This window comes from Pantherophis guttatus, chromosome 4, assembly GCF_059756535.1.
Source record: "Pantherophis guttatus breed Tessera chromosome 4, ASM5975653v1, whole genome shotgun sequence".
NCBI lineage: Eukaryota > Metazoa > Chordata > Lepidosauria > Squamata > Colubridae > Pantherophis > Pantherophis guttatus.
The window spans coordinates 10400356-10413634 of NC_142066.1; the positions used below are offsets into that span (position 1 = coordinate 10400356).

The 13279-nt window shown below is 38.3% G+C and overlaps 1 protein-coding gene across 1 annotated transcript; it reads right to left on the bottom strand.

The window, feature by feature from the left end:
- Positions 1 to 269: 269 nt before the first annotated feature.
- Positions 270 to 9117, bottom strand: LOC132711323 (vomeronasal type-2 receptor 26-like). Its single transcript, XM_087893308.1, has 6 exons — positions 8849 to 9117; positions 6146 to 6356; positions 5089 to 5949; positions 3170 to 3397; positions 2480 to 2606; positions 270 to 1170 (listed from the first exon to the last, which is right to left on the bottom strand). The coding sequence occupies exons 1-6, from the start codon at positions 9115 to 9117 to the stop codon at positions 1112 to 1114; spliced, it is 1755 nt and encodes a 584-aa protein (XP_087749434.1). The 3' UTR covers positions 270 to 1111.
- Between the last annotated feature and the right edge of the window lie 4162 nt (positions 9118 to 13279).

The following is a 13279-nucleotide window of genomic DNA, read 5'->3' on the forward strand; positions in this document are numbered from 1 at the left end:
AAATTATCAATGCTTGATTATAAAATTGTTTCTCTCTGGTTCTCAAAAATCTCTAGTCTTCCCACACTACATTTGTGACTCATCTTAGAATATCATTGGAGAAAAGCTTAAATGTTTCCCTAATGCAGATTTCCCCTAAATCCAGGTTTAAGAGTTAAAAGCAAATCAGAACATTAAAGAGCCTTTAATATGGATAACTTAAAAAATATTTTCTAATTTTGATGAATCTTACTCTTACTAACTTAAAAACATAATCAAGCAAAGAAAAATACGTTCAAGAATGTCTCTTTATTAATTGTTCCTTGTTGTTTAAATCAGGCCTAAACACAATAATATAACACTTGGGGGAAAAAATGCATCCTAGGAGCACAGCACTGGAGGATGAAATGGAGAAGATCTCTACAGCCACCATGGCTTTTCCCCTGGTGCTCAGGTAGGTTGGCACAAAGGAGACCCACACACTGCAGAAAGCCAACATGCTGAAGGTGATGAACTTGGCTTCATTAAAGCTGTCAGGCAGTTTACGAGCCTGGAAAGCCACAATGAAGCTAGCAAATGAAAGGAGGGCCATATAGCTCAGGACACAATAAAACATAACAACTGACCCCTCGTTGCATTGTAGAATCATTTCTTCAGTGATTGAGTGCACATCTAATTCTGGGAATGGGGGAGAGGTTGACAACCACACAATACAGATGTTTGCTTGGAATAGAGAGCAGAGAAAGACAACAGCCAGTCTTTTCCCCACCCATGTCCTCATCCGAGATCCTGGCCTGGTGGCCTTGAAGGCAAGAGAAACAAGGATGGTTTTGGCCAACACACAAGAGATGGACAATGAGAAGATGAGACCAAATGCAGACTGTCTCAGGAGACAGGTGACTCTCCCAGGTTGTCCAAGAAAGAGCAAGGAGCAGAGGAAGCAGAAGAGAAGGGAGATGAGGAGGGTGTAGGTGAGATTCCGGTTGTTGGCTTTTACAATAGGGCTGTCCTTGTACTTAATAAAAGTTCCCAGCACCCATATTGTAATGAGGGAGAACACAGCAGCAAGACAAGCTAAACTATACCCTAGAGGTTCTTCATAAGACAGAAAGTTTATCCTTTTCAGGAGACATCAATTTCTTTTTTGGTTTGCATATTGATCTTCTGGACATTGGACACAAGCTACCATGTCTGAAATTGGAAAAAACAAACAAACACTCATGTTTCAGTGAATAAATGTAGAGTAGCAACAGTGGTTAAACTGATTCCTAAAAGTTCTCCATAAGACAAGTAGCTAATTGTTTTCATGATGCATTCCTTTTTGTTATAATTTGCTCATGGATCTCCACGACATTGAAAGCAAGTAAATGTGTGAAAATGAAATAGAATAGAATAGAGTAAAGTAGAATAGAATAGAATAGAATAGAATAGAATAGAATAGAATAGAATAGAATAGAATAGAATAGAATAGAATAGAATTGAATTGAATTGAATTGAATTGAATTGAATTTTTTTATTGGCCAAGTATGATTGGACACACAAGGAATTTGTCTTGGTGCATATGAAATGTTTTCAAATTTCAATTGAAAAGGGAAGACAAACTATCAAGGAGGAAATTCCAAAAAGATCAATATTTTATATCTATTTCAAGGACAAACTACATCAAAACCAGAATTTTTTGATGCTACAAAACATCATTTTTATTTAATAATTTTATTTTCTAATTTTTCATTCGTCACTTCTTTTAAAGTTCATCTTTGTGTTTATCCCCATAAATAAAATACTGGACTTAGGGCATCAAAAAATGGTATATATATATATATTCATTTTTTGCACACTCTAGGGAAAATATGAGTAGCAAAGATTTTCCAAAGAAGTCAAACAGTGCAGAAATGGAGCATAATAAATGTAATTGGGAAATGGAAATAATTAGCATTTAAAATATATTATTATTGTTGTTATTATTATTATTGTCACATACCATTTCTAAATAAATAAACAAAATTCTAAAAATCTCATTGTTTAGAGCTTGGGTGGCACGGTGGCCTAGAGGTTGAGCTCTCACCTCACAATCAGGAGGCTGTGAGTTCGATCCTAGGTAGAGGCAGATATTTCTCTCTCTGGGCACAATGAGAATATATCTACTGAAAAAACTCTGCATTCGTGACAGAAAGGGAATCCAGCTAGTAAACATTCAGCTCCATTCAGTTGCCCAGATTTCACACTTGAAGGGATTATGGGCTCGTGAAAAGAGGATAATCTAATTGTTTATCCCATTTTCAGATACTGTAATATATCTAGATTTTTTATATTTTACCATCATTTTGCTGTTTCCAAATAAAAACTGATGAATATGCAACCTGAAAACTAATTAGCTGAAATCATGTTGCAGAATACCTTTCCAAAAATACCCACATGGTGTACTTGTCTGTAATGGCACTCTGGATGATATTTCAAGTTCATCTCTATGGCAACAAAATTAGACATGTTATTAACATACCAATCGTATTTGAGATTTTACCTTCTGGGCATGGAACGCAATCATAACAGCAGAATTTTTTCCCTTCATTCTTCCTTTTCTGATAACCAGGCTGACAATGTTCATTGCAGACAGAGATGGGGAGCACCTGGTTTTCAATATCAAAGATGTTGAAAAAATTAGGATTTCTTATTTTGAATAAAAATCAGTTGTTAATTGTGTTTCACTGTTACACTAAAAAGATACATCCTATCTGAACTATGTATAAAAGGATCAAGAAATAAATAGGATTTCAGAATGTATTTCAAATCAACCTGAAATCTGTGAGCGTACTAGATCTAGATTTCCAATTTTGTAAGATACCAGAAATTGAATATGTGATTCATTACATCAATTCATCCATTTAATCAGAAGGAATGAGTCAACCAAATTTGCTCTAAATCACATCAAGTTTGACTCAACTAAAGAAATGTAGTCATTTAAATGCATTTATTTTCTTTCACATTTTCAGTTTGCTATTTGGGGGATGTCTAATAAATAATGTACATAATATTAGTGAATTTAGTTTTCAACAATTAAAGTGGAAAAATGTCATTTCATTTTAATCTGTTTAGTTCTCTTGGGTTGCCTAGAAGAAGAACAGTAAATTTCCAAGCCAAATCAATCCATATGAAAATGGTATCTCCTCACAAAAACTTCTGGAAACCATACCTGGTTAAATGATCTATGCCAAGCTATCATGTCCTCATTAATGATTAATTCCTGTCCTTTGAGAGCATCAGGATCCACTTTTCCAATCTGACGTCTCTGGAAAGTGGAATTGGGAAAAGTGACTATGTTGACGATATCAAATCCACCTTCCATGTTCTTTTGATCATAAAATGTTATGACGTCTCCAAGAGAATTATTGAATTTCATGCCTTTAAGAAATTGGTGAAGCTATATTATTGGGAATTAAAAAAAACAGAAAACAAAGAATAGAAAGATATCAGTTATTTTGTCTTAGTAGTAGTAAGCTTTTGAATGAGAAACTCTGAATATATGGAAAGATTATTTCTCCAACCTCTTGAGAACCTGTTTGCTGCCCTCTGCATTTGGGGGAATAATTCAAAGGGTCAGATTCTTCTTTTCTGAGTCATAGTCAAATGATAGAAATGAATTGCAGCAAGTTTTTCCCCAGTCAAACATAGCCTAGGAAATGATGTGGAACTAGATTTCCAAAATCACATTCCCTCTCTGATCTCTTCCTCATTTTCTAAGTAAGCCTCACCTGACTGATCTTCTTGTGACTTCCCACCCATTTTTCATTTCATTCAATTCTCACAGACATAAGGCTTCTATGAACATGGTAAAGACTGAAAGATAGCTGACACAACTAAATAGAATCCTTCTGTTGTCTTCAATAATATCGGTAGTTATGGGAAAGAAATTACAAATTAACGATGTCAACAGCATACAAAGAAAACCTGTACAAAATGTTTTATAGATGGCATTTGCCACAAGCAAGAATAGCAAAAATCTTCCCGAAAATGTCACCAGGGTGTTGGAAATGTAAACAAGTACCAGGATCCTACTATCATATGTTGTGGACCTGCCCAACGGCAAAAAAATATTGGTCAAAGATAAAAAGATGGTTAGAAGGGATGACAGCACAACAAATAGATCTAAAACCAGAACTATTCTTACTAGGTATAATACAAGGGGAAATACAATAGAAGAATTACATACTTAATGTTACATGTAATAACAGCAGCTAGAATCACATATGCACAAAATTGGAAAAACAAAAGTACACCTATAGACAAAAAGGTAATAAAGAAAATATTAGAATGTGCCGAATTGGACAGGTTAACGATGGAACTTAAAGATAAAGAGGAATTACAGTATTACTTAAGAGTGTGAGTTTAGAGTTTATTAGATGTCTATACCGCCCTTCTCCCGATTAACATGGGATTCATTGTACAAATGGTTAGATATCAGGTGCAGAGATTAGTAACTTAATAACGAAAGAAGATTAACAAAATAAAAATAAATACAGTTATATAGATATAAATAAGAATATATATTATAAGCAATAATACTATTGGATGGTACGTGACTATAGATTAAAACATATAGAGTGATAAATGTATAGAGCGTTATGGTACAGCTATGCAAATAATGGTTATAACTATGACATACAATATGATGTATTGAAAAGAGACTATACTCGTATGACTACGAGAATAATGGTTATAATCAGGGTGTATAATATTATGTACACTTAAAAAGGATGATACAACCAGTACACTGTCATTACAAACCTGGAAATGTGATGTATAATAAAGGAAAATGTATAATAAAAATATTTTTAAAAAAATAATAATATCAGTCAGTGAAATGCCTAAAAAGCTATAGGAATTTGAAAACCAGGACCCGGATCTCACTTCATTTAAGTCTTAATCCTTGCATTCTGAAGTTGTTCATGGAGTAAAATGGAAAATATATTGAAGTACGGAAATAAAGGAATAAATATAAATTTTATCAAAGGATGAACTTTTTGAACAGTTGCTTCTTCCCTGTTTGAATCATATAGTCTAACTTTGTATTTACCATAGTTTCATATAATATATTTTTACAACACAAATCACCTGCCATGGCTGTGTATCTTCATAGTCTAATAATTTATGTCTCCTCAAATGCCTGTGATTAGATCCAAGTAAGAAGAGAGTATGTAAAGCTTGAGCCAACACATAGACAGCATTGTAGATACTATAGCTGTGCCCAGAAAGATGCACTTCAAACATAGACCCAGGAATATCCTCCAGCTTTTCCTCTCCAGTACAAATATCGTTGTCCTCTGGGGTCGAATGAGGTGATGGCAATAAACAATCAAACACTTGTTCCCAGAAAAGTGGAAAAAATCCATCTTCTTGAATCCAAGGAGGTTTTATCGACTTCAGGAATTCCTTGAACCCTGGAATTTCTGTTGAGTGAATTGTGAATAAAATGGCACCATCAAAGAACTGGCGATCCCATTTTCTTTGCATTACTGTTAAGACATAATCAATCTGGGCAGTCATGATCCACACTTTCCCCAAGGAACTCTGCCCAACTCCAGGATCAAGAATGAATATAATAGTAGTCACCCATACAATTGTCAAAGCATCTCCACACACAATAAAGGTATTGATCTTCTCATCAGCTATGCCATTATAAATAATTGTTGCTTTTCCAATCATTTCATACATTTTATCCCATTGTGTTAAATACTGGATTCTTTGGATGGAAGCAGAGCAGATTCCATGTTGGGAAAGGAGGGTTTCCATGGTCTGCAAGAAACGTTCTCCATTCATATTATCAGTAGTAAGGATCCCAATCCAGATCCACCCAAAATGTTGAAGCAGTCGGATAATCCCAATGTACTGAGAAGATTCATTTGGGACAATGGAGTATGAAGATGGCATTTCACTGTTATCACTATTCCGAGGAGCAAATGAACCATAAGTCAGCTAAAAGGAAAAACAAATTCATCCTTTTGAAAGATATTGCCAGTAACATATTCAACTCCTTTAGTAAATTCATTTTAAGATGAAATGTAACTTATGTCTATTCTTCAAGTGCCTACCTGTGGTATCTTGTATAAACCTACAATGTCTGCCATATAGGATGACGTTTCAGAGGTGAGTCCCCTATAATGGCCATAACATTTTTCATAGTGTCACACTTGTAGTTGGGGACAAATTGCTGGGATTTGAAGAGTAAGTCCAAGGTTGTCCGATAGGTCATCATTGGGTGATAATAGTTGTCATGGATATGGAAGCCAAGGGTGACATTAGACAGGATTTGTGGATTCTCATTGATCTCCTTCACAGCAAAGGCCAAGGAAAGGACATGTTGGTAGAATTTTGTTAAGACCCTGTAAATAAAATTTACAAAGTGTTAACAAAAAATCACTTTTTCAGAAGTTAACTTTAAAGGAGATTTTATGTCTCAACAATAGTCCTTACTTTAGCTAAGTTAAATATATTTATAACTTCTGTTTTCGAACTGTCATAATGAAATATTGTCTGTGAATGGCATGGTCACTGAATCAATCAACATATCATCAGTTTTCATCATCAGTTTTATCACCGTGTCTGTTAATACGTAACCTTTAAGTATTAACTGACATGGGTACCCTTTACTATGAGCCTTACCCCATCCCACTGGGTTCACAACCCCTAGTGACCACAGAAAAGGAAGTGCAAGACCTATTTCACAGATAAAAGCCAGGAAAAGCTCCAGGCCCAGACAAGATAACTTCTTCTTGCTTAAAAGTCTGTGCTGACCAATTGGCCCCCATCTTCAATAAATCTATGCTATGTTCCTTCTTGCTTCAAATGTTCTACTATCATCCCAGTGCCCAAGAAGCCCACCATCAAGGAACTGAATGACTACATACCAGTTGCCTTAACATCTGTCATGAAAACCTTTGAAAGACTAGCGCTGTCCCACTTGAAAACCATCACGGATCTGCTGTTAGACCCCTTGCAATTTGCATATCGAGCAAATAGATCGACAGATGATGCTGTTAATATGGCTCTGCACTACATCCTACAACATCTTGAATCTCCAAAGACCTATGCAAGGGTCCTCTTTATAGACTTTAGTTCAGCATTTAATACCATCATTCCAGACAGACTTCTAACTAAGCTAAACCAGATACAGGTACCTGAACACACTTGCAAGTGGATCATAAGCTTCCTAACAAACAGGAAGCAGTAGGTGAAGCTAAGCAGAATTGCATCAGATAGCTGTACAATTAGCACAGCCCCCCACCCCACCCCAAGGCTGTGTGCTCTCCTCACTTCTCTTCTCTCATATACCAATGACTGCATCTCTAACAATCCATCTGTTAAACTACTGAAATTCGCAGATGACAAACAGAGATCGGTCTCATTTGAGACAATGATGAATCCACATATAGACAGGAGGTTTAACAAGTAGCCTCGTGGTGTGACCGGAACAATCTGGAACTGAACACACTCAAAACCGTAGAAATGGTGGTAGACTTTAGGAGAAAGCCTTCCATATTTCCACCTCTCACAATACTAGACAACCCAGTATCAACAGTAGAGACCTTCAAATTTCTAGGTTCTACCAAAGTGCAAGATCTAAAATGGACAGCTAACATCAAAAACGTCATCAAAAAAGCAGAACAAAGAATGTTCTTTCTGCACCCACTCAGAAAGCTCAAACTGCCCAAGGAGCAGCTGATACACTTCTACAGAGGAATTATTGAGTCTGTCATCTGCACCTCTATAATTGTCTGGTTTGGCTCTGCAACACAACAAGACAGACACCAACTTCAGAGGATAACTAGAATCATTGAGGATAATTAATCCATTGAGGAAGGCAGGTTGCTGGGTCACTTCTGACTAGTCGGAACTTCTTTAGTCGGCTCCATAGATTTTCAATTGGGTTAAGGCCTGGGCTATTCCCAGGCAATTCCAGTAGTGGAATCTGATTATATTGAAACTCCCCCCCAAAAAGTGGTGTTATTATGTCAAACCTCAAAAATACACTTTCCCCAGAAGATTCCACAATTTTGGCCACTCCTATACTGCAACAAAAAATAATAATAATAATAATCAAAATTCAGATGAGAATTTTTTGAGTACCGTGTTTTATGCAGATTTGCTTTCTAAATTTTCTCAGTTATAATCTTTTCAGTTATGAAGAGCATCCTAGGTAAATGTCTAATTTTATCTTTCAAATAAACTTATCTATATTGGATGTTAATTGTCCTTCTTATGGATATATTTCTCTACTTGGAAAAAATAAATTAATTCTATTCTTTTATTTAATAATAAGGGGACCATATATTTCAAAGTATTTCTTCATTTTATTAAATCTCCTTTCTTAGGGATTTTCAATTTAGCCATCATGTTTAGCCTACATAACATTTTATTTAAAATAAAACTGATGAGAAAGGAAAGTCTTATTTAACCTTCAGTCAGAAACTCTCAGAAAATGAAGCTTTTACTCGATCAGATAAAGCTTTCCATCTACTTTTGTAATGGACCTTTTTTCATAGAGATATGAATAACTGAGAAAAAAACAACCAAGGAATCATTACACGAAGAAAAGAGTGGATTTTGCTTACTCAAAAAATTCTTAGGGATTTGCAATCTAGCTATTTAGCCATCATGTTTAGCCTACATAACATTAAATTTAAAATAAAAATGATGGGAAACAAAATCTACAGCCAGAAACTCTCAGAAACTAAAGTGATTACTTGATCTGATAAAGCTTTCATCTGCTTTCTTTATGGATCTTTTTTCATAGAGATAGGTGTGGTCAGCTAGAAAAAACTGAAGAAAAGAAACAAGGAATCATTAGGTGAAAAAAAGTGTGGGATTTGCATACTCTGAAAATCCATAGAGCTCCCGAAATGGATGTTCACGAAACGAATGCTCGCTGAAGGAATAGAGGATCTGTGAAGTCATCTCTCCAATGAGGAGATCACCTAGTTGGTACCATTCATGTGGAATTGGGATAGGATCAACCTCTGGGCACTTGAGTGCATTCACTTTGATCACTGGGAACATCAGAATGAATAACACAGCAGCAGCCAAAACATCTTCCCAAAGAGGTCTCCAACATATCACGCCACACCAATGGATCTGATCTAGCATTCTGGATCTTCCCAACACACATCCAGAGACCAAAGCATCAATCTAAACTTTTCATTTTGATGGAGATATGACACGTGCTTGAGTAATGACTGAGATTTCTACAACTCAGATTTGAAATAGGTCTGATCAAAGAAAGAACAGATGCTGGAGAAATTGAACTCAATAGTCCTGTGGGACTCTTCCCACCATCCCAAGCTCTCCATTGGATTAGTTTATAACCCCTTTCAAACTTGCTTTTTCACTGCTTTCTAGAAAATCTTTGGAGCTTTGAGCAAATAAATACACGATAGTAATTTGAACCAATTCCAGGAAGAGTTAATTATCTATTAAAATATTTTCTCCTAGCTGGCCTTAGAAAACCTACCTACTTGTTAATTGTCAATTTGACAAAGTGTTCCCCCTCTTTCTGAAATAAAAAAAATAATTTTAAAGATCAGTTGATATTTTTTACAATAATATAGATACATGGACACAGAAAGAAAGATGATGTACTGGATTTAACTATTTTAATTCAGAATATAGGATACACGGACAAGTGCTGACAGAGAACAGGGTACCAGAAAAGGAGAATATGTGTAGCTCTGGATGGAAATGAGGGATCCTTGGTGCTACTCTGAAGTTTGCTGTTTTCTGGCATATGTTTCATTACCCAATCTAGGTAACATCATGTGTCCTAGCAGGATCCTGATTTAGCAATCTGTAGATGACCCTGATGACATATGTAGGATCTCTTCCCAGAGGGATGGGGGCGAGGTGTGTCTATACGTCACTATTTCTCCGATGTCATCGCATCCACAGAGAATTGCCCGGGCACCCTGTTTCGGGTGTCCCGCTCCTTCTTGAATGAGAGGGCGGGGGAAGACCCGATACGAGGGCGAGCTGAGGAGTTTGGCCAGTATCTGCTGAAGAAGATCGTTCAGATTTGGGACGGCTTGGACTCTGACTGGACAGGGTCAGACGATGAAGCGGGTCTTGTGCTTTGGGAAGAGTTCGATCCTGTTATCCCAGACGAAGTGGACAGGATCATGGGGAAGTTGAGTGCGGCCACATGTGTACTGGACCCACGCCCCTCCTGGCTGGTTTATTCAGCTCGGGAGGTGACATGTGGCTGGATCCAGGCGGTGATAGCTGCTTCTTTAGAGGAGGGTAGCTTTCCTGCTGCCTTGAAGAAGGTGGTGGTGAGGCCCTTCCTCAAGAAGCCTGCCCTGGATCCAGCTTTTTTGAGCAACTTTCATCCGGTCTCCAACCTTCGCTTCCTTGTGAAGGTTGTTGAGACTTGATGGCATGTCAGCTCCCAGTGGCCCTGGATGAAGCGGAGTACCTTGATCCGTACCAATCAGGTTTCAGGCCCAGATGCAGCACGGAGACGGCATTGGTCGCACTGGTGGATGATCTCTGGAGGGCTCAGGACAGAGGTCATTCCTCTGTTCTGGTCCTATTAGATCTTTCAGCGACTTTCAATATCATCGACCATGGTGTCCGGCTGTGGCGCCTCAAGGGGTTGGGAGTGGGAGGCACCATTTTACGGTGGTTCTCCTCTTACCTCTTGGGCCAGATGCAAGCTGTGTTGGCAGGAGGGCAGAGATCGACCATGAGGCCCCTCAACTGGGGGGTGCCTCAGGGGTCGGTTCTCTCACCCCTTCTGTTCAACATTTATATGAAACCACTGGGGGAGACCATCCGTGGTTTTGGGGTGGGGTGTCATCAATACGCTGATGATACCCAGCTTTTTATATCCACCCCGAACCAGCCCAGTGATGCCCTCGATGTGATGTCCCAGTGCCTGGAAGTGGTATGGATCTGGATGGGGAGGAACAGGCTTTGGCTTAACCCTGCCAAGACTGAGTGGCTGTGAATACCGGCATCTCAGTTCGAAGGAGGGATTCCATCGCTGGCTATAGGGGGTGAAATTTTGCCCCCTGTAGACAGGGCGCACAACTTGGGTGTCCTCCTGGATTCACGGTTGAGCTTAGAAGATCATATAACAACCGTGACTAGGGGGGCATATGCCCAGATTCGTCTGGTCTGCCAGTTGTGCCCCTATTTGGACTGAGATGCCCTACGCACAGTTACTCATGTGCTAATTACCTCTTGCGTTGACTACTGTAATGCTCTCTATATGGGGCTGCCCTTGAGGACCACTTGGAGGCTTCAACTGATACAGAATGCAGCCGCACAGATTGTGATGGGAGGGTCCCGATACTCCCATGTTACACCCCTCCTGTGCGACTTGCATTGGTTGCCGGTTGCCCTCCAATTCAAGGTGCTGCTGATGACCTATAAAGCCCTACATGGCTTACGCCCAGGATATTTGGCAGACCATCTGCTGCCAGCAACAGCTGCCCATCACCCGGTGCGTTCTCACAGGGAGGGCCTGTTCCAGATGCCATCAGCTAGACAGTGTCGGCTGGTGACCCTCAGGGATAGAGCTTTCTCTGTGGGTGCACCCTCTGGAATCAACTTCCCCTGGGGCTCCGGTTGGCTCCTGACCTTCGCACCTTCTGCCGCGAATTAAAAACATGGTTGTTTACATTGCCCAGCCTGGACTGTGAGGGTTTTTAGATTTGGGTTTTTTTAATATAAATTATATATTATGTATTTTATATTTTTAACTGGTTGTTTTATTGTTGTGAGCTGCCCTGAGTCCTCGGAGATAGGGCAGCATATAAATTTTATTAAATAAAATAAAATAAAATAAATAAATAAATAAATAAATAAATAAATAAATAAATAAATAAATAAATAAATATTTCTGTAAAGTTATAGGACTGCACACTGATGGACAGAACCAGATATTCAGAGCTTTAGAAAAAGCCAGCATGTACCAATAAAAGAAATGTCTACAAGGAAACAACCAATCTCCATTGAGCACCAATGACCCTTCAAAACCAACAGGGTCAGGGCTACCCTAATCTTTGGAGGAAAAGTGCTCCTCATGGCAAAAATAACGTTAATGAATAGATTTTTTTTTAAAAAAATAATAATCTATACCCTTGGACCAGAGGTGGTATTCAGCCGGTTCAGATCGGTTTGCCCGAACCTGTAGCAGAGATCACAGGTGGGCCTACCCACCCACCCCAGCACTGGGTCATCTTATTTAGCTACATTTTTGAGGCCGGGTGCATGCACATGTGCACATATGTGGAAGACGCATGCACGCGCAGCGAACCAATGGTAACAATATCTGAATCCCACCTCTGATTTGGACACAGAAAGAAAGATTAAATATTCGGTTTAACTCTCTTAATTAAGAACATAAAATACAATCATGACCTGTTGGGTCACTCTTTCAGATATATTTCCTTATCAGATTCCTCAATGGCTACAACAATAAAAGAGCTTCCAATGAATTCCTTCACTGGGAAGCGTCTTAAAAATTTAAAGCGATCGTCAGAGGTGTTCATGCTTTGGAAATAGCTCATGTTGAACTGTATAGCACAAGAGATTTTTTTTTTATGTTTTTATTATTTTTCCTTTAAAAACAAAAACAGAAACAAACACGAAACATACATTTCCATTTTATTATTTATTTATTAGTTTGATTTATATGCCGCCCTTCTCTAGAGGCTCAGGGCTGCTTACAATGCTTCATACTTTTTGTATATACCTGCTTAGTAGGGCTTTTGGCTGCCCCTAAGCTGTGTTCTATTTTATACAAAGTCAGCTTATTGCCCCCACAATCCGGGTCCTCATTTTACCTACCTCAGAAGGATGGAAGGCTGAGTCAACCTTGAGCCTGGTGAGAATTGAACTCGCAGTAATTGCAGGCAGCTGGCAGCTAAATACTACTTTAACAGTAGTTTAGTCCACTGTACCACCAGAAACAACAGTTTCTTCTAAAGTTCACACTTTCTCCCCTCCCCTCCTTTACATATATTGTGGTCCCTTTGTTCCTTATTCCTTAACCCTCTCTTAGCCTTTAATCATGATTTTCTAATTTTTTCTGTATAATTATATTGTTTGTACTGTTATTATTATTATTATTTTTATTTTTTTTATTGAAAAAGTTTTTCAAATACAGATTTTTCCCACTTTCCCCCCCTCCTCCCTAACCCCCCTCCCCCTCCCCTCCCCCCATGGCTTCTCCAAAATAAAATCCAATTTAACATCAAATTATATAATACTTTACCATCCTTTTACACCACCCCCCACATGCTAACCA

What these genes read in the sequence shown, in the direction of transcription:
- LOC132711323 (XM_087893308.1), bottom strand. Translation starts at nt 9,117, where the DNA reads ATGCTAGATCAGATCCATTGGTGTGGCGTGATATGTTGGAGACCTCTT. An exon ending in AAGATACACAGCCATGGCAG is followed by an intron (nt 3,398 to 5,088) that starts GTGATTTGTGTT and finishes CCAATAATATAG; the next exon opens with CTTCACCAATTTCTTAAAGG. An exon ending in TAAAATCTCAAATACGATTG is followed by an intron (nt 1,171 to 2,479) that starts GTATGTTAATAA and finishes TTCCAATTTCAG; the next exon opens with ACATGGTAGCTTGTGTCCAA.